Source organism: Ovis canadensis, chromosome 3, assembly GCF_042477335.2.
Source record: "Ovis canadensis isolate MfBH-ARS-UI-01 breed Bighorn chromosome 3, ARS-UI_OviCan_v2, whole genome shotgun sequence".
NCBI classification, from domain to species: Eukaryota; Metazoa; Chordata; class Mammalia; order Artiodactyla; family Bovidae; genus Ovis; species Ovis canadensis.
In genome coordinates, this window is record NC_091247.1 from 20,530,286 (window position 1) to 20,553,594 (window position 23,309).

At 49.8% G+C, this 23,309-nt stretch overlaps 1 protein-coding gene across 1 annotated transcript in view; it reads left to right on the forward strand.

Moving 5' to 3' along the window:
• The window catches only part of GREB1 (growth regulating estrogen receptor binding 1), a 68,845-nt gene that overhangs the window by 36,057 nt on the left and 9,479 nt on the right, over positions 1–23,309 (forward strand). Inside the window, exons 17-26 of the mRNA XM_069580216.1 lie at positions 1,359–1,698; positions 2,848–2,963; positions 4,241–4,440; positions 6,101–6,190; positions 8,394–9,001; positions 11,815–11,917; positions 15,881–16,039; positions 16,991–17,133; positions 20,533–20,694; positions 21,596–21,800. Of these exons, the coding sequence (XP_069436317.1) occupies positions 1,359–1,698; positions 2,848–2,963; positions 4,241–4,440; positions 6,101–6,190; positions 8,394–9,001; positions 11,815–11,917; positions 15,881–16,039; positions 16,991–17,133; positions 20,533–20,694; positions 21,596–21,800 (2,126 nt within the window). The remainder of the gene's footprint in view (positions 1–1,358; positions 1,699–2,847; positions 2,964–4,240; positions 4,441–6,100; positions 6,191–8,393; positions 9,002–11,814; positions 11,918–15,880; positions 16,040–16,990; positions 17,134–20,532; positions 20,695–21,595; positions 21,801–23,309) is intronic.

The following is a 23,309-nucleotide window of genomic DNA, read 5'->3' on the forward strand; positions in this document are numbered from 1 at the left end:
GGGTGATATCATGTGAGTGACAATGGATGGAAATATGCTGGAATGTGGGACTGTGTGTCTGAGACTCAAGGGATGGCAAGAAAATGGGAGGAATTAAGATGCCACAAGGTGTAAAGAGTGGTGATCAGTTGGCTTTGTCTTTATTTCCTTTGTTTATCTACCATGTGCCTGTTTTGTTCCAAGAGCCTTACTTTCATTATCTTATTTAGTCCTCCTGATCTCTCCAAGACAGCTGTTATTATTAGTCACATTTGCAAATAAACTGAGACTCAGGGAGACTCTTTCTCAGGCCATACATCTAGAAAGTGACAGAACTGGGTCTGAACCCAGAATCAGAGTTACCTTTTCAACCCTGTCACAGCATACCTCCGAGGTGGGTATCAACGTTGTCACTTTACAGATGAAGAAACGGAGGCTTAGGGAGATTAAGGGCTGACATCCACACAGTGTGTATGTGGGAAAGGCAGGCCCAGATTTACAGACTGTCTAATAAAAACACTTGGGGCTTCTCAGGTGGCTCAGCAGTAAAGAACCCACCTGCCAATGCAGGAGATGCAGGTTCAATCCTCGGGTCGGAAAGATTCCCTGGAGGAGAACATGGCAACCTGCTCCAGTATTCTTGCCTGGACAGAGGAGCCTGGTGGGCTACGGTCCATCGGGTCCCAAAGAGTCAGACACAAATGAAGTGACTTCACATGTGCATACAATATAAAACAAAGTGAATGGCTCTGCTGCTCACTGTGGGTGTTGAACTGAGCTCTGTCGTCTCTCCTTGTGGCAGCTTGTTTTTCTCACTTGTTGATAAAGGGAGTGAGTTAAATCTGTACTTCCTAAACTGTGTTCCAAACTAGGCTGCTGCACACTAATAGCTATTATGCCAAAAGGGGTTCCATGGTCATATGTGTTTGATAAACCTTACATTTACCAAAAGGTCTTTTTCCCAGTGAGAATTGTCAGTGCCTTCCATTGCCAGGTGTGCTGTGAATGGGCTAGCGTGTAAGGCATGTCCAGTGTCCTGTGAGATTAGTATTCCCCCGCACTCCCTTTGGGAAACTATCTTTCAGCTCTGATGCAGATGGATTTCATCAGACCAGGTGGATTGTCAGCTGAGCTCCTGTAGCCTCGCCAAGGGAAGATCTCCTCCAAGATGTCACACTGAGGCTGTGTGAACTGACCTTTGTCCTGCCTCTGCTTCTCTGTTCAGTTCCCCAGCTCCTCCTGCAGCAAGCATGCCCTCTGCCCTGGATGGCAGATGTCTGGTTACCGGTTGGCCCTGGAGAGCCTTGCTCTCCCAGAGCGCTTGGGCATCCTTGGAGTCACAGCCCCGGGTCACGGCGTGGTCTCTCTGTTCCTTGCAGGTTCCCCCGCCTGCACAGCGCGGTGATCAGGACCTTTGTTCTCGTGCAGCACTACGCGGCCGCCATGATGGCTGTGAGTGGCCTCTCGCAGATGAAGAACTACACGTCCGTGGAGACGCTGGAGATCACGCAGAACCTCATCAACTCCCCGAAGCAGTGCCCCTGCGGCCACGGGCTCATGGTCCTGCTGCGGGTGCCCTGCTCCCCACTGGCGGCCGTGGCCTATGAGCGGCTGGCCCACGTGCGGGCACGGCTGGCCCTGGAGGAGCACTTTGAGATCATCCTGGGGAACCCCGCCTCGGGCATCACCATTGGGAAGCACTTCCTGAAGCAGCTTAAGGTGGGGACAGACGGGGACAGACTCCTAGGAGGACGGGTGGGCGGAGATGATGACCAGGGGGAGGGGATAGACACCTGGGAGGGCTGGCAGGACGACCAGGGGGCGGGGAGCAGAGTGGAAGGGGTGGACCGGTGATGAACTTTCTGTCTCTTCCAACGGGGCCTCTGCACACTCGGCCACCCCTCCAGGCTCCTCTCTTAACCACATCCCTACCTGCATCTTTCAGTCCAGCTTTACCACGTTATTTATAAAAACTAAACCCTCCCCAACACCCTGTCTTGCTCTTTCAAAGTTCTGGGCCATGGCACGATTTTCTTTCTTTCCAGGGGTTCATTTCTTCTCCTCTTTTGTTTAGCTAATACCTATTGGTCCACAGAATTCAAGTCAGAGTCTTTCCTTCTTTCAGGAAGCCTCACTTCCCCCTCCTTGCCCTCCACCCCCAACCTGGCACAGGTTCTGTTTTCCCTGCCTGTTATCTGGCTTCTCCCCCAGCAAACGAGCACAGTGCCTGGCTCATAGACCTCGCTCTCTGCTAGACCTCCAGGTGACAGATGATATGAAAGGCTTAGGGCAAGAATATTGAGCAATTGGAAAGGAATTGTGAGGGCGCAGCTCCACAATGGGGAGAGCATGGTACAAAATGTTAGACAGTTGAGGATGTACAATATGAAGTGGAGTGTTAGTCACTCAGTTGTCTGCAACTGTTTGCAACCCCATAGACTATAGCCCACCAGGCTCCTCTGTTCATGGAGTTCTCCAGGCAAGAATACTGCAGTGGGTAGCCATTCCCTCACTGCAGGGGATCTTCCTGTCCCAGAGATCAAACCAGATCTCCTGCATTGCAGGCAGATTCTTTATCATCTGAGCCCCCAAGGAAGGCCTGAGGATGTATACTTTCTAGCAAAGATTAAGGCAGTCAGTTGACAGATTATTTCTTGAATGGCTCACGAGTGCCAGGCAGTGTTCTACGTGGCTGGGAATCCAGTGGTGAAGCTGACGGGGTGCTTATTTGCAGTATAAATTTGATAAGGCTCAGACGAGGCATTGCAAAGGCTCTAAATCAGCAGGAGGACATCAGGGTTCCCTTAGCGTTGGGCTAGTCAGGAAGGGTGGCATCCCACAGCCGTCTCCCTCTATAATTATCTGCAGGTGTGGCAGAACATAGAGGATGCGGAGTGGCGGCCTCAGACGTACTTGGAGTTGGAGGGCCTGCCTTGCATCCTGATCTTCAGTGGGATGGATCCACATGGGGAGTCCTTACCAAGGTGAGTGCGTTGGGGGGCTGCGCTCCTGGGGGTCTGTGAGGAGCCAGCCGCCCAGGCAACCCTGGGGGCTTTACCAGGTCAGGCTTCCCCTCCAAGACTCTCAGTGGTACACTCACATCATAGTCATCAGAGGCTTGTATCTTTGTGGTGACAGTTTTCCAGCAAATGGCAGTGAAAGGTGTCTGGGCCTGGGCAGCTTTGCCCAGTTCTCAGACAGGAACCCCTTGGACTCAGGGGGGTGGGTGTGGGGACTGCTGCTGGGCTCCATGGGTGGAGGCCTTGGGGCCGATGAGGAAACTGAGGCTCCTAGAGATTAAGCTGGTATGGTGGGTGCTGGACTCAGTGCTGCCTGGCTTCTTTCCGCTGGGCCACACCACACTTAGAGAAGGGCCGCTTCGCATCGTGTACTCACGGGCCAGCTAAAAGCGGCTCCAAACTGTTCGACCTTGCTTGTTGCTGTGTCATGGATCAAGTCTTTCAGTCCTCAGCTCCATCAGACTAAGACAATGCCTTTATCTTAAATTTGAGTGAGCTTTACTGAACTCCTTTTTGTATCAGGCACTGTGCTGGACTTTCGATCTAGCATTTGCCTCTTGCAAAGTTAGTATTACAACCCTGTTTTATAGGTGAGTGAATGAAAGGCCATTTTCCTGAGGTCACAGGAGCAGTAGTTACAGAGCCTGACTGCAGCCCCACCCACCTCTCTCTAAGCCCTTTGCTGTTCCCCCGAGCCCTGCCCTGCCCATCCTATGTGTCCACCCCTCCACATATGTCACGACTCATTGGAGTACCTTCCCAGACAGACTCTGGTTTCCAATGTGTCAGTGACTTGATAGCCATCCTCTCCCTTGCACGAGACATGGTCCTGGACACATTTTAAATGTTGTTGGAATAATCAGGTGTCTACTTACTGCATATATCCCTCGTAACAGTACACTTAAGTGGTTATTAATATTCATTCATATCCTTCAAATGAAAAAAATCTGAGCCTCCCGAGAAGTTGCCCACTTCTAAGGTCCTGTTGCCACGAAGAGGCAGGGCTGGAACTCAAGCCTCGTTCTCATCTGACCAGAAAGTCAGTGTTCTTTTGATTCCAGGCAGCACAGGGCTAAGTACCCAGTGGACTTTGGTGCTCAGGGCTCACAGTGCGCTGTCTGCATTTCCATTGGCGTGAGTCCTGGGGGCCTACTGAGGCAGGCAGGGTGCTGGTCCCCGGCACGCAGCGGTGCCTCCTGGTAGAAAGCTCTCGATAGATCCCTTCTTCCGCCTCCTCCCAGGTCCCTGCGGTACTGTGACCTGCGGCTCATAAACTCCTCCTGCCTGGTGCGGACGGCCCTGGAGCAGGAGCTGGGCCTGGCCGCGTACTTCGTGAGCAGTGAGCCTCCCCTGGAAAAGGGCGCCCGGACCGAGGCTTTGGAGAGCGATGCAGAGAAGCTGAGCAGCACAGACAATGAGGACGAGGAGCTGGTGACGGAAGGTGGGGAGGCCAGTCCAGGCTCCTGTCCCCACTCATGGTGGTCCTTGGCCTGTCTGCTGGTCGGCAGCTCCCAATGAGAACCATCTAGATAACATCTTTTGGGAAAATCCTTCAGTAATTTCATATTTTGCTTCACCTCCCCCTATTTTTGGAGAAGGAAATGGCAACTTGCTCCAGTATTCTTGCCCCGTGGACAGAGAAGCCTGGCGGGCTACAGTCTGTGGAGCTGCAAAAGTCAGACTCGACTTAGCCACTAAAGCACCCACCACCACCCATCATTTTTGGTGTTGTGAGAATATGGAAATCCCATCAAGTTCTTTGAAGCTCTAAGATTCTTAAAAAGTAGGAAGAAAAACGGAGATTTCCTAGGGTTTCAGTTCGTGCCTTGCTTGAATTGCTGGTGGAATTACTGGCTGGTTTAAGATTCACTCGCTTATGTCTTCTATGTGAATTCACAGGAGGTGTCCATTATTGGGATTTATGGAAACAGGCCAATTTTGTCTGCAGACATAAGAGTTTGACACCATGTGTTTTAATAGGGCACATAAATCAGGGCAGTGCAAAGCATCTGGCTGTCGTCAACAGGACAGGGAGAAAAAAATTGAAAGCTGCTGCCGTGAAAGTACAGGGCATTTGTGGGGTTTGGTGTAGTGGAGAGTGAGACCGAAGGAGAGCCCGCAGACCAGAACGCCTCTTCCCTGCCCATCCTCCGACTCTGGTTGTGTGCATTTGGACAGGTCACGTCACCTCTTCTAGCCTCAGATGATACATCCGTAAAATGGGGAGGAAAGACCCTCCTGGTGCTGTAGAAGCTTTTCACAGGTGTGGGTGGGACCCTGACATGAAATTGCCCATGGAGTGAATCCACACTCTTGGCATCTCCCGACCCACCTTTCCACTTTGCACCTCTTGGCTTCTGGCCCCCATGCTGTCCCTTGAGCTTTGGCCACACTCATCTCATGGTTGTGCCCTGCTCTGTCACCTCTGGGCCACACAGTTGCTCTCACAGCCACTTGAGTTCCCTCTGCCCCATGCTTCACCTGGAAACCCAAGCTTGCTGTTCAGAACCGGGGTCAGGGTCACCTCTACCAGGACATCTCCCCTCTCCTGCTTTCTCCTGCTGGGTGGGTGCCTGGCTCCTGGGTCCCAGGTCTGCCCTGTCTGCCCTCCTTACTCTAGCCTATAGCCAAGACCCCTGGGCAGGAGCCCCACTAACCTGCCAGTGCTTCACTGACCTGCCCTGCACCGTACACCTGTCTCCTTAGCGCTCCCTCAGAGGAGGGGGCCTGGGGATGTGGATGGATGGGTGGATGGGCTGATGGAGGAATGGATGGATGGGCTGATGGAGGAATGGATGGATGGGTGGATGGAGGGATGGATGGAGGAATGGATGGGCAGAAGAATGGATGGGTGGATGGAAGGATGGATGGGTGGATGGAGGGATGGATGGAGGAATGGATGGATGGATGGATGGATGGATGGATGGATAGAGGAATGGATGGATGGGTGGGTGGATGAAGGGATGGATGGGTGGATGGAGGGCTGGTGGGATGGTTGGATGAGAGATGCTGTATGTGAATGCACTTTATAAACTGAAGTGCTAGGGTAACAGATGGTACCACGATTACTAGGCCTCTTCAGTGTGTGTGTTTTGAAACAGGCTCCACATCAGAGAAGCGGAGCCCCGTGAAGAGAGAACGATCCCGCTCCCACGACTCCGCGTCTTCATCCCTCTCCTCTAAGGCATCCAGTAAGTCTCCAGGGGATAAGGATCCCTCAGTTGGACTGTTTCAGTTTTCTGAGACTTCAGAGACTGAAAAGAGATTCTTTTCAACTAGAACTGGAAAGAGAAGGGGTCTGTGATGAACTGGCCTTTCTAGAGAGTAGGGGCATCTTTCTGGGCCAGGGGTGGGGGTGATTCTGGAATTACGAGGGGTTTGTGCTGTGGTGGCTACTGTCCTGGGAAGAAGCCCGTGCTGAGTGGTGTCAGAGGGCCACCCCTCGGTGCACTGCAGGCAGCTGTTGGTTTGGGGAATCAGGGCAAGGAGCTGGGTGAGTGTTGCTGTCGAGTCTGAGGGCCAAGAAGCAGACACAGAAGGCTTCACTGGGGGAGAAGCAGCAAAATTTATCAAGTGTCCACTGACCCCTGGACCCAACCACACTTGGGCGGAGGAGTGGGGAATATGGGTCCTGGGGGTCGCCTCGGCCTCAGGGGAGCAGTCCGGGGCAGCACGCGTGAGACAGATCACATGTCCTCCCACCACAAGCGTTTATGGAGAACCTGCTCTCTACCTGGCTCGGGGCACTGAGGGACCCATTAGATACACACCTGCTCGCAAGGAATTCATGGTTCCTTTGGACCAGGCTGTGTTGCAGTAGGGGCTGCTGTGTATTTTCTGCACACAGATTCACACTATGAGATATTATGCATATGTATAGGAAGAAGTTTGTCCCAAGTGCGGCAGATTTAGGGGTAGGGGGTGGTCCCTGCAGGTTTCAGACAGCAGCTGGCCTTTGGGCTTTGAAGGTAGAGGAGGTCCTGGGGTTTGAAGGTGTGTACGGTGCTTGGGTGCAGTGAGTGGTCCTGGGGTGACAGCTTAGGGTCATGGCATGGCTGCAAAGGTCAGAGCACACTAGGGGGTTTGGCCTGGGGTCTTCTTTGATTTCTTCTCTTCCATCTCCTCACCAGCCCATGGATAACAGTGGGTCAAGCGGTGAGGATCTCCCTTACAGATGTGCACAGAAGGAGTCAAAAGAGGCCTCCCAACAGGGGCATGGACTCTGTGATGGAAGGAAGGTCTGATGTATAGGCTCGAGTCAGTCAGAAAAGCCAAATGCTACAGCTTTTTCTTATCCTTCTGCCCCAAACAACAGAGGGACCCAGGGCACCAGGGAAACCTGAGGAGTGGATGCTCCAGGCCATTAGAATAGAGAGGTGTGGTGCTTTGTTCTTCCCTGATCCTGGGCTGACAGCTTTCTAGAAGGTTCTGGAACCTGCTGGTCTGTGCAGTGTTGTCAGGCAGATTAGAATGTCCAGGCTGCTGGCCAGCCTCCCTGTCCTATGAGGGGACTTTCTCAGAATTCCTCAGAGGACCCTGAGACCTTAGGAAGTCTCTGATGAGATGCTTCTTGCGGCCTTGGGTACAACCCCCGTGTTTCAGAGATGGGGAAAGCTCCACCTTTCAGGAGGTCCAGGGTGAGAGTGGCGCTCGTGGTAAAGAACTACCTGCCAATGCAGGAGATTAGACAAGGGTTCAGTCCCTGCGTCAGGAAGATCCCCTGGAGGAGGGCATGGCAACCCACTCCAGTATTCTTGCCTGGAGAATCCCATCGCCAGAGGAGCCTGGTGGGCTATGGTCCATAGGATCACAAAGAGTTGGATATGACTGAAGTGAATTAGCATGCACAGGGTGATATAAAAGACGGACCAGGGTGCCGCTCCTGGGTGCCAGGAACCCACACTCACCTTGGCCTGCAACGTGGTCCACCGGTGGGGGAGGGCAAAAGAAACACTGCGTTTGGGTAGCTGCTGTGGGTGCTGCATTTTCTCTCTTGAATTCTTCTGGAAGCTAAAGAGTTGAGCCTTTTCAGTCCTGTGAGTTTTGCTGAATCAGAAGCACTGCTCTGCTGTGCAAAGGGGAGACCTGAGCTCTGGGGCCCACCTGCAACAAAGCAGGAGGTGGGCTGAGTGCTAACGGTGAGGGTCTGGGACAGATGGGGCTGAGGGTGCAGAGGCTTGAAGGGGCACGTGGGGCCAGGGGAGCGGTGCTGGCTCTCTACCCGCAGCACCTCTGGGCTTTGTCAGAAAGACAAAAAGTCCATATTTAACCAGAAGGGGAATTGCCTTGACAGAAATTCCCATCATTGCAGGTAAAGGGAGTCAGTGGTGCAGAAGCAGGAGCTGGGGATGGGGGGTGGATCCCAGGCCCTGACTGACAGGCGTCTCTCTGCAGGCTCAGCACCGTGCGGCGAGTCCTCGGCTGGACCCTCACAGGGGGAGCGGGCCCAGTCCCCACTGCCCTGCGGCCCCTCGGAGGAGGCCAGGGCCCGTGGAGAGAGACAGAGGCTCCGGGCAGCAGGGGGGCCACCGTCGGTCATCAGCAGGCACAGCCCGGGGCTGACCCCACAGTTGGATCCCAGCCTCAAGAGCAGCCAGCGGGGCATCCAGGTGTTGGCCCTGTCGGCATCCTCCTCGGGCTCGGCCTCCTCACCGGCACTGCCCGCTGCCGGCCCGCTCGTCCTGCAGGCCTCCCAGTGCTCCATGACCAAGGCCTGCCGGCAGCCGCCCGTGGTCTTCCTGCCCAAGCTGGTGTATGACATGGTCACGTCCACGGATGGCAGTGGCCTGCCCAAGGCCGCCTCGCTCCTGCCCTCGCACTCGGTCATGTGGGCCAGCTCCTTCCGGCCCCTGCTCAGCAAGACCATGACGTCCACGGAGCAGTCACTCTACTACCGCCAGTGGACGGTGCCCCGGCCCGGCCACATGGACTATGGCAACCGAGCCGAGGGCCGCATGGACGGCTTCCACCCGCGCCGACTCCTGCTCAGCGGGCCCCCCCAGGTGGGTGCTGCCCCGTGTGTCTGGGCTCCGCGGGGGTTGGCGGGGGCTTGTGTGCCCACCCAGAGGCTGGTTTGGGGCTGAGAACATCTCAGAGCATCCCTTATTCACATTGGCCATCCCCCAGGCGTCGTCTCTTGTGGCCCTAAGGGGGTGGGTAGAGGGACCCCAGTTTCCTCCTTTGAGTGATGTGGGGCTGGAGAGGTTCTCTGCGGGTCCTTCTTGCTCATTCAGATTATGGTTCTGCCTTTCCCACGTTACTCCATTTGGTCCTCACGGCCAGTCAGGGCGGTTCCCCCTCACTCTGACAATGGAAGCTGACCCCTGTTTCTGTCCTGCAAGAATTTGGTGAAACAGAAAAGGGAGGCAGGAGGCCTGTCTCCATTCCCCAGCTCATTGTATTTTTCTGACAATGAAAGACAGTTTCACCTGTCATCATGGCAGGAACCTGGGTGTGAATGTCAGGGGTTGCGAACCTGAGATGAGGATGCATGAGGTTCATATGGGGTCTCGGGAGAGGGGCTCAGCCACACAGAGCCGGGGTGCAGGGTGGGCCCTGCAGGGAACTGCCTGGGGCTGGATTCAAACTAAAACATCACCTTCCTCCCTGGGCCAGTTCCAGCTCTCTCTTTGCCTCAGTGTCCTCATCTGAGGATGAGGAAGCTAATAGCTGTGTCACAAGAACAGGAGCTTTAGACAAGAGAGTAATGGTAGGCCACCTGGAACATGTCAGTCTGACCTCTAGAAAGCACTGTGATTGTCCCCGTCATCATCACTGTCCCCGTTCAAGACATGTTTCCTTTTCACTCACATGTTCGTTTCTTTGTCTGGTACCTACCCCAAGAAACACAGACCCACAAAAATATGTATAAAAGTGCTCGTTTTTGTGTTATGTAATTTTCAGTAGTTAAAAAACAAACTGGAAACACCGTGAGTTCTGTTGGTCAAATTTGATTGAATGTACTTGGGCACAGGGATATCATGCAGTTCAGCCACAGAAAATTTGAGCTAGATCTTTATAAACTGACGCTGAAAGTTCTCTAAGATATCTCCATTTTAAAGATCAAGTTGCAGAATAATATATACATAGGGTCATATTGGAGAAGGCAATGGCACCCCACTCCAGTACTCTTGCCTGAAAAATCCCATGGACGGAGGAGCCTGGTAGGCTGCAGTCCACGTGGTCGCTAAGAGTCAGACACGACTGTGCGACTTCACTTTCATTTTTTACTTTCATGCATTGGAGAAGGAAATGGCAACCTACTCCAGTGTTCTTGCCTGGAGAATCCAGGGACAGGGGAGCCTGGTGGGCTGCTGTCTATGGGGTCGCACAGAGTCGGACACGACCGAAGTGACTTAGCAGCAGCAGGGTCGTATCAATTACACAGAAAATGTATGTGTCTGCATGTGTGAAAATATCTTCAAAAATCGCTGACAGGAGAGCTGTCAGGGAAGGGGGCCGGAATCTGTGACTATTCTACTTTATTATTGGGCTTCCCCTGATGGCTCAGATGGTAAAGAGTCTGCCTGCCATGTGGGAGACCTGAGTTCGATCCCTGGATTGGGAAGATGCCCTGGAGAAGAAAATGGCAGCCCACTCCAATATTCTTGCCTAGAAAATCTCATGGATGAAGGAGCCTGGCAAGCTACAGTCTGTAAGGTTGCAAAGAGTCAGACATGACTGAGCAACATCACTACTTTTTTACTGAACTGTATTTCTTGCACTTTTAGATAAGCATATTAGAACTTTGTGTAATTTTTTAAAAAGGGGAAATAAAATGTTTTTTATAAAGGAATCCTGGTTTTTCCATACCCTCATCTTACTGAATGTTATCAATCTTTAAAATTTTTGCATTTTTGATAGGGGAAAATTATTTTGTATATCATAGTTTTATTAGTAAAGGTGAATATATTTTAATATCTTTGTTGGTCACTGGTATTTATTTTACAAGACTTTCCGGTTTTGTCTCTCTTATTTATTTTTCCTTTAGTCCATTTGACTTTTTTTCTTTTGCTTTGTTCTTTTAGAGTGTAAATTTAATCCTTTGTGAATTATACGCATTGCAAATATTTTCTCTGAAGGTCCCCCTGTTGTGTTTCATATTTTCGTTTTGGAAGTTAGTTATTTCCATTCATCAGCATCTATTGAATCCTTCCTATGAACCAGGCATTAAGCTGAGAACTTGGAGAGCACATTCTTAGGATGCCAAGGTGGGCAGGAGAGAAGGCTAACCCCCAGGTCCCCTTGTAGCCAGTTGTGACGTCAGTGCAGTAAGACCAATAGTATACTGGCCTAGCGCTGGCTTGATGGGGGTGGGGACCCATCAATACAAGAACAGAAGGAAGTCCTGAACTTAGGAGAAGAGAGGTGTGATGCAACCTTTCCCATCTCTCACAATGAATTTTGTTATCCCGCTACAGATACATCCATTAATTAATATAAAATCACAATTTACAATTGAGCAAGACTTTTAAGGCATTATTAAAATGTCAGTTCATTTTTTTTTCTAATGCAACATTTTATTCAGCTTGGTCTAACAGCTTAAACAGTGTGGCCAATTAAAATCTGGAAAGACATTTGCAATGATTGATAAGCAGGTGGGTCTCCTGCCCATGGGAGTTCATCTGTCTGCCTGTGGCATGTTTCTTCAGGCCACATTTTCCCTCAAAGGTCTTTGCATCCCCCCCAGCCCTCATTTTAATTGGGTGAAATGGTTAAGATTGGTGGATGAGTGGAGGCAAGTCAGGTGCTCAGCTAGCGCCTGCCCTAGGCATGGACATACTGATGGTCGGCTCCCACTTCGCTGTCCCTGCAGATCGGGAAGACGGGTGCCTACCTGCAGTTCCTCAGCATTTTGTCCAGAATGCTCATTCGGCTGACGGAAGTGGATGTTTACGATGAGGAAGAGATCAACATCAGTGAGTTCCCTGTTGATGACCCTGGGGACTGGAATAATCTCCATCAGTTTCTCAAGGGACCTTGCTGCGTCTTTCACTTTTAAGATGGAATTCTCAGGTTAACGATCTGACCCCTCCCAAGGGCTTTGGACGGTTTTCATCTTCCCCTTGTAGTCATTTTGCTCAATCCTAGAGTAGAGCCTGGGAGGCCTTGGGGAAGATAAAATGACAATACTAAAAATAACCGCTCTTTACTGAGTACCTGCCAAATGTCAACCACTGTGCCAGATACTTTACAGAAATTACCACATTCACTTCCTCTACCACGCTGAGAGACAGATATTGTTAATCCATTTTTCTGCTAAGTAACATGTTCAGGAGCCAGCTCAGGGATAGCAGAACTGGAACCATATTAGATTTGGTTGCTGCCTCTAGGGAGTTTCCCAGGTGGCTCAGTGAGTCAAGAATCCACCTGCCAGTGCTGGAGACACGGATTCAATCTCTGGGTTGGAAAGATCCCCTGGAGTAGGAAGTGGCAACCTACTCTGTTAGTCTTGCCTGGAGAATCCTATGGACAGAGGAGCCTGGTGGGCTGCAATCCATGGGGTCTCAGAGCTGGACACGACTGAAGCAACTGGGCATGCGTGCATGCTGCCTCTAGAAAGTGGAAGTGTCCATCAGACGAGAATTCCCTTTCAGACTGCAGAGCACATAGGTCAGCATCATGGGGCAAAATGAAAAATACATGATATGTGGGGAATAGGCTTTTCTCCTCATTCCCAGAGTGGAGTTTATCCTGATTAAGGGAAGACTGTCTTTGAACATGTTTCATGCTCAAAGCACCTCCTCCATTTCCTCTTCTTGCGCCACTCCGGTGGCTCTGAAACAGCCTACTGAATGAATCTGCTGGGAATGAGGATTCGTGTAAGGAGTATGTATTATTGAGAAGGGGCCCCAGGAGGCTGCACTGGCATCTAAGAGCACTTCTATTGTGTATGTTTAAGGTGCACAACTGGATGATTTGATACACACTGTGGAATAGTCACCGCAGTCACCTCACATAGTGACCATGTTCATTGCAGCATCATTCACAATAACCAAAGTGTAACAACAACTGTATGGTGTCAGCAGTTGAGTGGATAAAGAAGGGGTATATACGTGCAATGTAGTCAGCCTTGACAAAGAAGGAAGTCCTGCCCTTTGCACACAGAGAACTTCTTTACATACTCTTAATTATGTTTGCATTTTGACTGGGAGAAAATTTAGAACCCAGGATGCCCGTCTAGCCCTTGATCTTTCCTTTGAAGGAAAAAGGAACCGTATCTACACTCATCTGCACTCTGAGTTTTCCACCGTTTCCCCCACAGTTTGGAACTGTATTGCAGATGAAAGTCAGTGAGTCTGCTGAGTTTCTGTCTCACATTTTGTTGGATATACTCATGATAAAGAGGATTTGCCTGAACTGTGTTAAAGTTCACAGCCTTATTTTCTCAATGACCCTCCTATTGCTTTGGGTTTCTCTTTGGCAAAATATGCATAATTTCCCTTTAACAGGATGTTGTGAAGATTAAATGATATGAAGCACTGAGCATCTATTACATACATAATAAGCATTCCTCTCCCTCTTCTTGTTTTACTCTTATGGACATTTAGGATATATATATATAAGCTTCCCTGGTGGCTCAGATAGTAAAGCGTCTGCCTGCAATGCAGGCAGACCCGGGTTCGATTGCTGGGTTGGGAAGATCTCCTGGAGAAGGAAATGGCAACCCACTCCAGTATTCTTGCCTGGAGAACCCCACGGACGGAGGAGCATGGTAGGCTACAGTCCATAGAGTCGCAAAGAGCTGGACACAACTAAGTGACTTCACATATATATATATATATATATATATATATATATATATGGACACATCTAGCTATATGGACATAGTGTTACATATCAGTTCAGTTTAGTCGCTTGGTTGTGTCCAACTCTTTGTGACCCCATGAACCGCAGCAGTCCAGGCTTCCCTGTCCATCACCAACTCCTGGAGTTTACCCAGATTGATGTCCATTGAGTCAGTGATGCCATCCAACCACCCCATCCTCTGTTGTCCCCTTCTCCTCCTGCCCCCAATCCTTCCCAGCATCAGGGTCTTTTCAAATGAGTCAGCTCTTTGCATCAGGGGGCCAAAGTATTGGAGTTTCAACTTCAACATCAGTCCTTCCAATGAACACCCAGGACTGATCTCCTTTAGGATGGACTGGTTGGATCTCCTTGGAGTCCAAGGGACTCTCAAGAGTCTTCTCCAACACCACAGTTCAAAAGCATCAGTTCCTCAGTGCTCGGCTTTCTTTATAGTCCAACTCTCACATCCATAGATGACTACGGGAAAAACCATAGCCTTAACTAGATGGACCTTTGTTGACAAAGTAATATCTGTGCTTTTTAATTTGCTGTCTAGATTGGTCATAACTTTCCTTCCAAGGAGTAAGTGTCTTTTAATTTCATGGCTGCAATCACCATCTGCAGTGATTTTTGAGCCCCGCAAAATAAAGTCAGCCACTGTTTCCACTGTTTCCCCATCTATTTGCCATGAAGTGACAGGACTGAATGCCATGATCTTAGTTTTCTGAATGTTGAGCTTTAAGCCAACTTTTTCACTCTCATATTTCACTTTCATCAAAAGGCTCTTTAGTTGTTCTTCACTTCCTGCCATAAGGGTGGTGTCATCTGCATATCTGAGGTTATTGATATTTCTCCTGGCAATCTTGATTCCAGATTGTGCTTCTTCCAGCCCAGCGTTTCTCATGATGTACTCTGCATATAAGTTAAATAAGCAGGGTGACAATATACAGCCTTGACGTACTCCTTTTCCTATATGGAACCAGTCTGTTCTATGCCCAGATCTAACTGTTGCTTCCTGACCTGCATACAGGTTTCTCAAGAGGCAGGTCAGGTGGTACTCCCATCCCTTTCAGAATTTCCCACAGTTTATTGTGATCCACACAGTCAAAGGCTTTGGCATAGTCAATAAAGCAGAAATAGACGTTTTTCTGGAACTCTCTTGCTTTTTCCATGATCCAGTGGATGTTGGCAATTTGATCTCTGGTTCCTCTGCCTTTTCTAAAACCAGCTGGAAGTTCACGGTTCACGTATTGCTGAAGCCTGGCTTAGAGAATTTTGAGCATTAGTTTACTAGTGTGTGAGATGAGTGCAATTGTGTGGTAATTTGAGCATTCTTTGGCATTGCCTTTCTTTGGGGTTGGAATGAAAACTGACCTTTTCCAGTCCTGTGGCCGCTGCTGAGTTTTCCAAATTTGCTGGCATATTGAGTGCAGCACTTTCAGTATCATTTGTATAAAATATCATATACATAAAGTCAATGTATTCCATAATTTGGGGTTGGAACAACTAGAATTTTTTACCTTTTTGCCAACAAGCATTTAATGAGCACTGTAGACCACACTGATTATGATGTGCAATGATACATGGCAGACGTGAAGATATGGGTTGAGCCAGGAGTCATGTTGGCATTCAGAAAGGGGAAGCTGGTGGATCTGAGCATTTAATAGCATTTTCCTAGAAGTGCGGTGATAGGCGTTGGGCCTTACTGGCTGGGTAGCATTTAGATATAAGAGCAAGAGAGAGAACTGCGTCAGTTTCTGCTGGTCCTGGCAACCAGTGTGGTGTATTTGAGGGACAGGGCCAGGGTTACGTGTATTGGGAGGAGTGGAAGTTAGTGGAAGTCAGAAGAGCAAGCCTATCCCTAGGAAAGCCAGCATGAGGCTCTTCCTCTGGATAGAGGTAGATCTGAATGCATACTCTTGCTGAATTAGAAGAATCCTGAAAATGGAACGGGTACCTGGCCGTTTGAGATCCCGTGGTAACTTGTAGATTCAGCATCAGTTCCCCTCCAGCCATCACCCTCGTGCACGTTTGAAATAAATCCTTCTCACATCCCATTTGGTCACATATCTGTGTTTCTCCCGATCCTGTAGACCTCAGAGAAGATTCGGACTGGCATTACCTCCAGCTCAGTGACCCCTGGCCGGACCTGGAGCTGTTCAAGAAGTTGCCTTTTGACTATATTATTCACGACCCGAAGTACGAGGATGCCAGTCTGATCTGCTCACACCATCAGAGCATAAAGAGCGAAGGTCAGATTTGTTAAACTCTTGCTTCCACCTTCTTCCAGAGTAGGTGGGAATAGCCTCTTAAAGGGATGAGCTAAATCTTGCTAGTGATGAGCACATCTGATGGTGATGAGTGAACCGGCGGTGCCTGTTAGAGCAGTGAGGTCACCACCTCTCTGGACAGGAAACATTCTTCAACTCCACGAGGGAAGACTCACCGCTCCATTAGTGCGGAAAGATGTGAGGATGCTATGGATGGCTTTTCATGATTGGAATACTCTGAAGATTCTTATTAATTGAAGAAAAAGATGTATGTTTTTCTATGAATTTGGATTGTTACAACAAAATGCATCTATTTCCCATCCTGCCCTTGGTCTCTCGTTTTCTTGCTTCTTCTTCGGGGACCACTAATTTTCACAGTATTATGACCCTGCCGGGTTTCAGGGTCACTGGTGACAAACGTCGGATGTGAGTGGCCAGTGAGATTATAAGCACTGACCGGGCAAGTTCAGTGAATGCAGTATGAGAGGAAGATACCGGTCTCCTTGTCGATTCCATCATTTTATCTTCATTGAGCACAGAGCAGATGCCATTCACTGGAGCCTCCTTCATGCTTCACGTAGACCTTCTCGAATGGAGGTTGAGTGTTAAAATCTTAATTTTCCTACGTCGTTTGAAACCCTAGAGGTGATCGTGTGCTTTGCAGCATTTGCATGCTAAGTCAGTGATTGATTTACATTGTCACGGATCAAATCCTTGAATAGGTTTATAAAACATCTGTAGCAGGATGAGATGTGACTGTAGTGTCTAGTTTATCCCACTGAGACTGTCCTTTCAGGCCAGTAGAGTCAGCTTGGGGCGGACAGGTGAGAGGCGATCCCAGGAAGCCCTGTTACAGTGTTCCGTTGCCAACAAGCGGGAGGGGAGAGTATGGGTTGGGCCTCCTGCGCTCTTTAACGCTGGGATTTCGTGCAGACAGAGGGACGCACCGCAAGCCGGAGGACCTGTTCGTGCGACGCCAGACGGCGAGGATGAGGCTGTCCAAGTTCGCGGCGCACAACACGTACCATCACTGCGAGCAGTGCCACCAGTACATGGGCTTCCACCCCCGCTGCCAGGTAGGACGGAGCCCCAGGCAGCCCCTCAGGTGGACTCCAGCGGGCACGTCCACGGCTCTCGGCTACGTGCTTTACCTTGGCCAGCACCTCGGTTTCCTTCTTCTCGCTATGTTTGCCTCCCGGAGTCAGGAGGTGGAAAGTTCTGGAAGAAGCCCTTTCGTCCTGAATCCTCCATTCCCTTCGAGCATCTCTGAAATTATTATTGACGCTACCAAACAGTGATTCCCCTGGGGTGACACGAGTATTAGTGGCAGATTAACCGGCTATAAGTGTCGTACTTTTCTTTACATCTTAGCAATTTCTAGTTAGTTCAGTGCAGCAGACACTTCCTGAGTGCTTGTTATGTACTGGACACAGACTCAGAGGTGAAGAAAACCCCAGACTTGAGGCTCACAGTCTAGGGATGGACAGGTGCACATAAACAAAACTTCAGAGCAGGCTAAAGCTGGCAGGAAAGCGATATGATTGATGTGTAGACATTATGAGGTTTAAGAGAGAAATTTGCATTTACTGACCATCTACTATGTACCGGGCTATGTACTAGGCACTTTTTATATACCAGTACTTCCCACTTTTTAATGTGATAGGAAATGATATTTGCCCTGGACCCTGGGTAGATGGATAAGACTGCTCCCAGGGCTCGGGCTGAAGCAGTTTATATTCAAGCGACACCTGTGATCCATTCATTCAAGGGGCACTTGGTTAGGAAACCGTGCTATTGAGTTTCTTCCTTAATTCTCATTAAAACCCCACAAGGCTATAGCATTATCCCCATTTAATAAATGAAGATATGATACTGGGCAGGGAGCAGGGGAGAAGGTTCTGAAGGATCAGTTAAAGTTTGCCAAGGAGCCAAGGTGGACAGAAGCTGGGGGGAAGGAGCGAATGGCAAGTGCAATAACAGGGAGACGAGGGGTGTCTAGGGGAATCAGAAGTGACTTTAGTGGGTGTTGATGGAGCTTAGGGTGAAGCCTGGTCCCAGGACAGGAGGCTGGGTGGGTGGGCACAGACAGACCACAGAGTCATCCGTGCTGTGGAGAGGAATGGGGCCTTTGCAGTGAGAACTCTTAGCTGAGGCCTGATGGGGGCAATGCTACCTTGGGAGGGGGTACTTCCTTCTTTTTTTTTTAAATTTTTCTATTTTTTAAATTGATTCAGTCGACGAACACTTGTTAAGAAAATGAACAATTTTTCCGGTTTTTTAGATATAATTGACAGATAACATTGTGTAAGTTTAATGTAGACAACATAATGATTTGATAAATGTGTATATTGCTAAATGATTGGCACAATAAGTTGAGTTAATTAACATCCATCAGTTTTGCATAGTCTCTTACTAGTCCGTGGAGGGGCTTCCCTGGTAGTTCAACTGGTAAAGAATCTGCCTGCAATTCAAGAGACCCCAGTTCGATTCCTGGGTCAGGAAGATCCCCTGGAGAAAGGAAAGGCTACCCACTCCAGTATTCTTGGGCTTCCCTAGTGGCTCAGACAGTAAAAGAATCTGCCTGCAGTATGGGAGACCTGGGTTCCATCTTTGGGTTGGGAAGATCCCCTGGAGGAGGGCATGGCAACCCACTCCAGTATTCTTGCCTGGAGAATCCCCATGGACAGAGAAGCCTGGTGAACTGCAGTCCATGGGGTCGCAAAGAGTTGGACACAACTGAGCTACTAAGCACAGCCTTATGGAGGTTTGTGGGGGCCTGTGGTCTGGTTCTCTAGAAACAGATGGAGGGTAGGATTTTACACTTAGAATTTCTTTTCACTTCAGATGCAGGCAAGGAAAGGGGAGTCAGGGGCAGCTGGAGCTGATGGGAGACAGATAGCTGTGCAGCACCCAGGGATGCAGGACAGCTCTTACCAGTCCATACCTGCCCCAGAAAGGCCTGAAGGTGACAAGGGCTCCAGCTTCCTCTGTCTGTCCCCTTTGCAGAGGGAAACAGCAGATGGCAGCTTTAATTTTCCCAAATCTGCCTGGCCTTGAGCTTAGCTGCTACTGACATAGCTAGCACTTGTCTCCTCTAAGCAGATTTTTTTCAAATGATGCAATTGTACTCTAGACAAAAAATACATATGAGTGGTTTTTCAAAGGATTAAAAATGACCAGAAATCCTATTTGCTGCAGATAAACCCTCCTAACATATCTTCTCTTGGAGATGAAGTTTTTCTTTCAAGGCAGAGAAAAATATAAGTGAAAACATTTTCTTGATCTTGGAATGTAAAGAATGCAGAGACTTGAAGGGTTCAGTGCCTGGTCGCTTCAGGGTCTGCAGTGAATGAGTGGTCGGAGCCTGGAGGAGAAGGAGGAGGAGGGCAGGTCTGAGCTCTAGCCCCCGGGGCCAGCCTCTGTGTAGGTGGGTCAGGTCTGGGGCCACACTTGCAGGGGTGTGAAAACCAGGTCCCCTGAGGACACAGGGGCACACACTGACTCCCTGCTGACAGGTCACTGCTTCTGCTGTTTGGTTCTTTCTCCTCATTGCTCAAGGCTCCTCTGGGAGGCTGTCTTAGGAAATTCCTCGGTTATGACCCTCTTTGCTCCCTCCCCTGGTCAGCTTCTGTTTCTCCCTCATCTTGGCTCTCAAAGCAGAGCCACAGTCCATCAGATGTCACAGCCAGCACGTCCTGGCCTGTGTCAGCCCTGCCCTGGCCCCCGTGGCTCCCCGGAGGGCACGGGACAGACCACCTGTGCATCTGCAGGGGCAGCTGAAGGGAGAGGGGTCAGTAAGGCTCTGCTGTGGACGCCAGAGCCAAGGCCTGGAGGAGGCATACCTCTGGCCTGGGCTTAGCTGGGCTGGGAGGCCGCACCAGGAGCAGTGGTAACTGGGTAACAGGAGGGCTCTTTAGACAAAGTGGCTGGAGGTGAGGCTAGATTTAGGGATAGGAGTGAGCCCAAGACTTCTGGATGTCTGCCATGGGAGTGAGGACCTAGGATTATTCGTTGGTTCCTGAGTCTGGATGTGGTGGGTGAGATGGACACGCACAAGTTTACACAGTTATTGTCTTCTGCTGTTACACAGATGAGCTGTGATGGGAAAATAATCTTTGTTGAAATTAAAAATGTGAAATAACCTTTGTTGAAATGAAAAATGTGACCTGGAGCATGAAGGCTTTGGTGCCCCAGCATGCCTATGGGTCCAATCCAGAGTCCAGAAGGGCTGGGTGGCTTCAGAGGCATCCCCTGGGTACCGAGGGGTCAGCACCAGGATGGGAGCCTCTGACCAATCAGGCATGGCCTCGGGTACACACTCGCGAGACCTGGGTGTCCATGCTATGAACTGGCATCAGCTGGGGCAGCGGTGGCAGTAGCCTCTGTGTGGTCATGGTTGTAGCAGGCCTGGGTTCTTCTGGGAGGTCAGGCCAGACTCTGATGACAAGCTCTGTCCTTTCCCCCTCGCACCCCAGCTCTATGAGTCCACCCTGCACGCCTTTGCCTTCTCTTACTCCATGCTAGGAGAGGAAATCCAGCTCCACTTCATCATCCCCAAGTCCAAGGAGCACCACTTTGTCTTCAGCCAACCCGGAGGCCAGCTGGAGAGCATGAGACTGCCGCTCGTCACAGACAAGGTACTGGCCCTGTGGCCCTGGGGCTCAGCCTTGCAGACCCAGGGGCTATTATCAAGTGATGAAAACCTTTGTAAAGTGGTAGTGCGGTCCTTTATTAGAGGGTGACAGAGGCTTTATTAGCTCTTCTACTCTGTTTTCTAGATGGTTCCCATCAGAACTGGTTAGGAGCACCAGCTCAGTGCACAGCTTTGTGGCAAGTGCTTTGAGAAATCAAGAAGGAATAGAAGACCTAGCTTGGTTGTTGAGAAAAGAGTGAAATAAAACACAGTTGTTTATATAGAAGATTCACAACCTGAGAGAATAAGAAGCTAGGCTGTATGGCTCAGAAGTGGAGGGGTTTAAGTCACACAGGAATAACGTGCACCCAACGTGTATTAGGCGCCAGTAGGTGAGGGTCATGGATTTGGATCGCTGATATAAGCCCATGAGTTTTGCTCACCTCACACACCATTCTCAAACAAGCATTTATTTCGCTTTGTATTCTGTGCACCGGCGGTTTGGGCTCAATTCTGCTGGGTGCTTATCCTGGTTGCCATCCCTTGTGTTTGAAGTGAGTTACCAGGTTGGCAGTGGGGCTGGACTCTGGTGGCCTCAGTGGGATGCCCGTGTCTGGTCCTGTGGCCTCTCCTTGTCCAGCAGACTAGCCCGGGCTTCCCCCTCGGGTGGGGGGGTTCTGAGAGAGGACAGAATGCCTCTGGAGGCCAGGCTCGGAACTGGCACGCCACCATCTGTACTGCATTTCATCTGTAAAAGCAAGTCCCAGGGCTCAGCCAGATGCAAGGCATGCAGAAACAGGCGCCATCTTCTGATGGAGGAGGCTGCAGAGTCACATCTCGGAGGGAGGGCAGTCTTTGTGGCCAGGCTGACAAACGCTTGACGTCTCTGTGCCCATGCTCTCCAGAGTCACGAATACATAAAGAGCCCGACGTTCACTCCCACAACTGGCCGTCACGAGCACGGACTCTTTAACCTGTACCACGCGATGGATGGTGCCAGCCACCTGCACGTGCTGGTTGTCAAGGAGTATGAAATGGCGATTTACAAGAAATACTGGCCCAACCATATCATGCTGGTCCTTCCCAGCATCTTCAACAGCGCTGGAGTTGGTAGGCCTTTTTTTTTTTTTTTCCAAATTTGTTGCAAAGTTAAATTCAAGACATGTTGACTTCATAGGAAATCCACTGAGAAATGTTTTTCTAGACTGAACACCTGTTTCCCCTTAGTCCCCTCCAGCAGGTGTGTGCATATTAATTACATTCATTCTATAATCACTGCTGTCCCACCACTGCACCAAGACCACCTAAACAGCAGGTGTGTGTGCTCTTCTGAATGTTCTGTGTGTGTGTGTGTGCTCAGTGGCTTCAGTTGTGTTCCACTCTTTGCGACCCCATGGACTGTAGCCCTCAGGTTCCTCTGTCCATGGGATTTTCCAGGCATGCATACTGGAGTGGGTCACCATGCCCTCCTCCAGGGGATCTTCCTGACCTAAGAGGTGAACCTGAATCTCCTACGTCTCCTGCATTGCAGGTGGGTTCTTTACCACTGAGCCACTGGGGAAGCCCCTGAACATTCTTAATCAGTTCAGTTCAGTTCAGTTCAGTCGCCCATTCGTGTCCGACTCTTTGCAACCATATGGACTGTAGCACGCCAGGCCTCCCTGTCCATCACCAACTCCCAGAGTCTACTCAAACTCATATCCATTGAGTCGGTGATGCCATCCAACCATCTCATCTTCTGTGGTCCCCTTCTCCTCCTGCCTTCAATCTTTCCCAGCATCAGGATCTTTTCAAATGAGTCAGCTCTTTGCATCAGGTGGCCAAAGGATTGGAGTTTCAGCTTTAAAATCAGTCCTTCCAATGAATATTCAGGACTAATCTCCTTTAGGATGGACTGGTTGGATCTCCTGGCAGTCCAAGGGACTCTCAAGAGTCTTCTCCAACACCACAGTTCAAAAGCATCAATTCTTCGGCACTCAGCTTTCTTTATAGTCCAACTCTCACATCCATACATGACTACTGGAGCAACCATAGCCTTGACTAGACGGACCTTTGTTGGCAATGTACTGTCTCTGCTTTTTAATATACTGTCTAGGTTGGTCATAACTTTCCTTTCTGGGAGTAAGCATCTTTTAATTTCATGGCTGCAGTCACCACCTGCAGTGATTATGGAGCCCCCCAAAATAAAGTCGGTCACTGTTTCCACTGTTTCCCCATCTATTTGCCATGAAGTGATGGGACTGGATGACATGATCTTAGTTTCCTGAATGTTGAGCTTTAAGCCAACTTTTTCACTCTCCTCTTTCACTTTCATCAAGAGACTCTTTATTTCTTCTTCACTTTCTGCCGTATGGGTGGTGTCATCTGCATATCTGAGGTTATTGATATTTCTCCTGGAAATCTTGATTCCAGCTTGTGCTTCATCCAGCCCAGTGTTTCTCATGATATACTCTGCATATAAATTAAATAAGCATGGTGACAATATACAGCCTTGACATACTCCTTTTCCTATTTGGAACCAGTCTGTTGTTCCATGTCCAGTTCTAACTGTTGCTTCCGACCTGCATACAGGTTTCTCAAGAGCAGGTCAGGTGGTCTGGGATTCCCATCTCTTGAAGA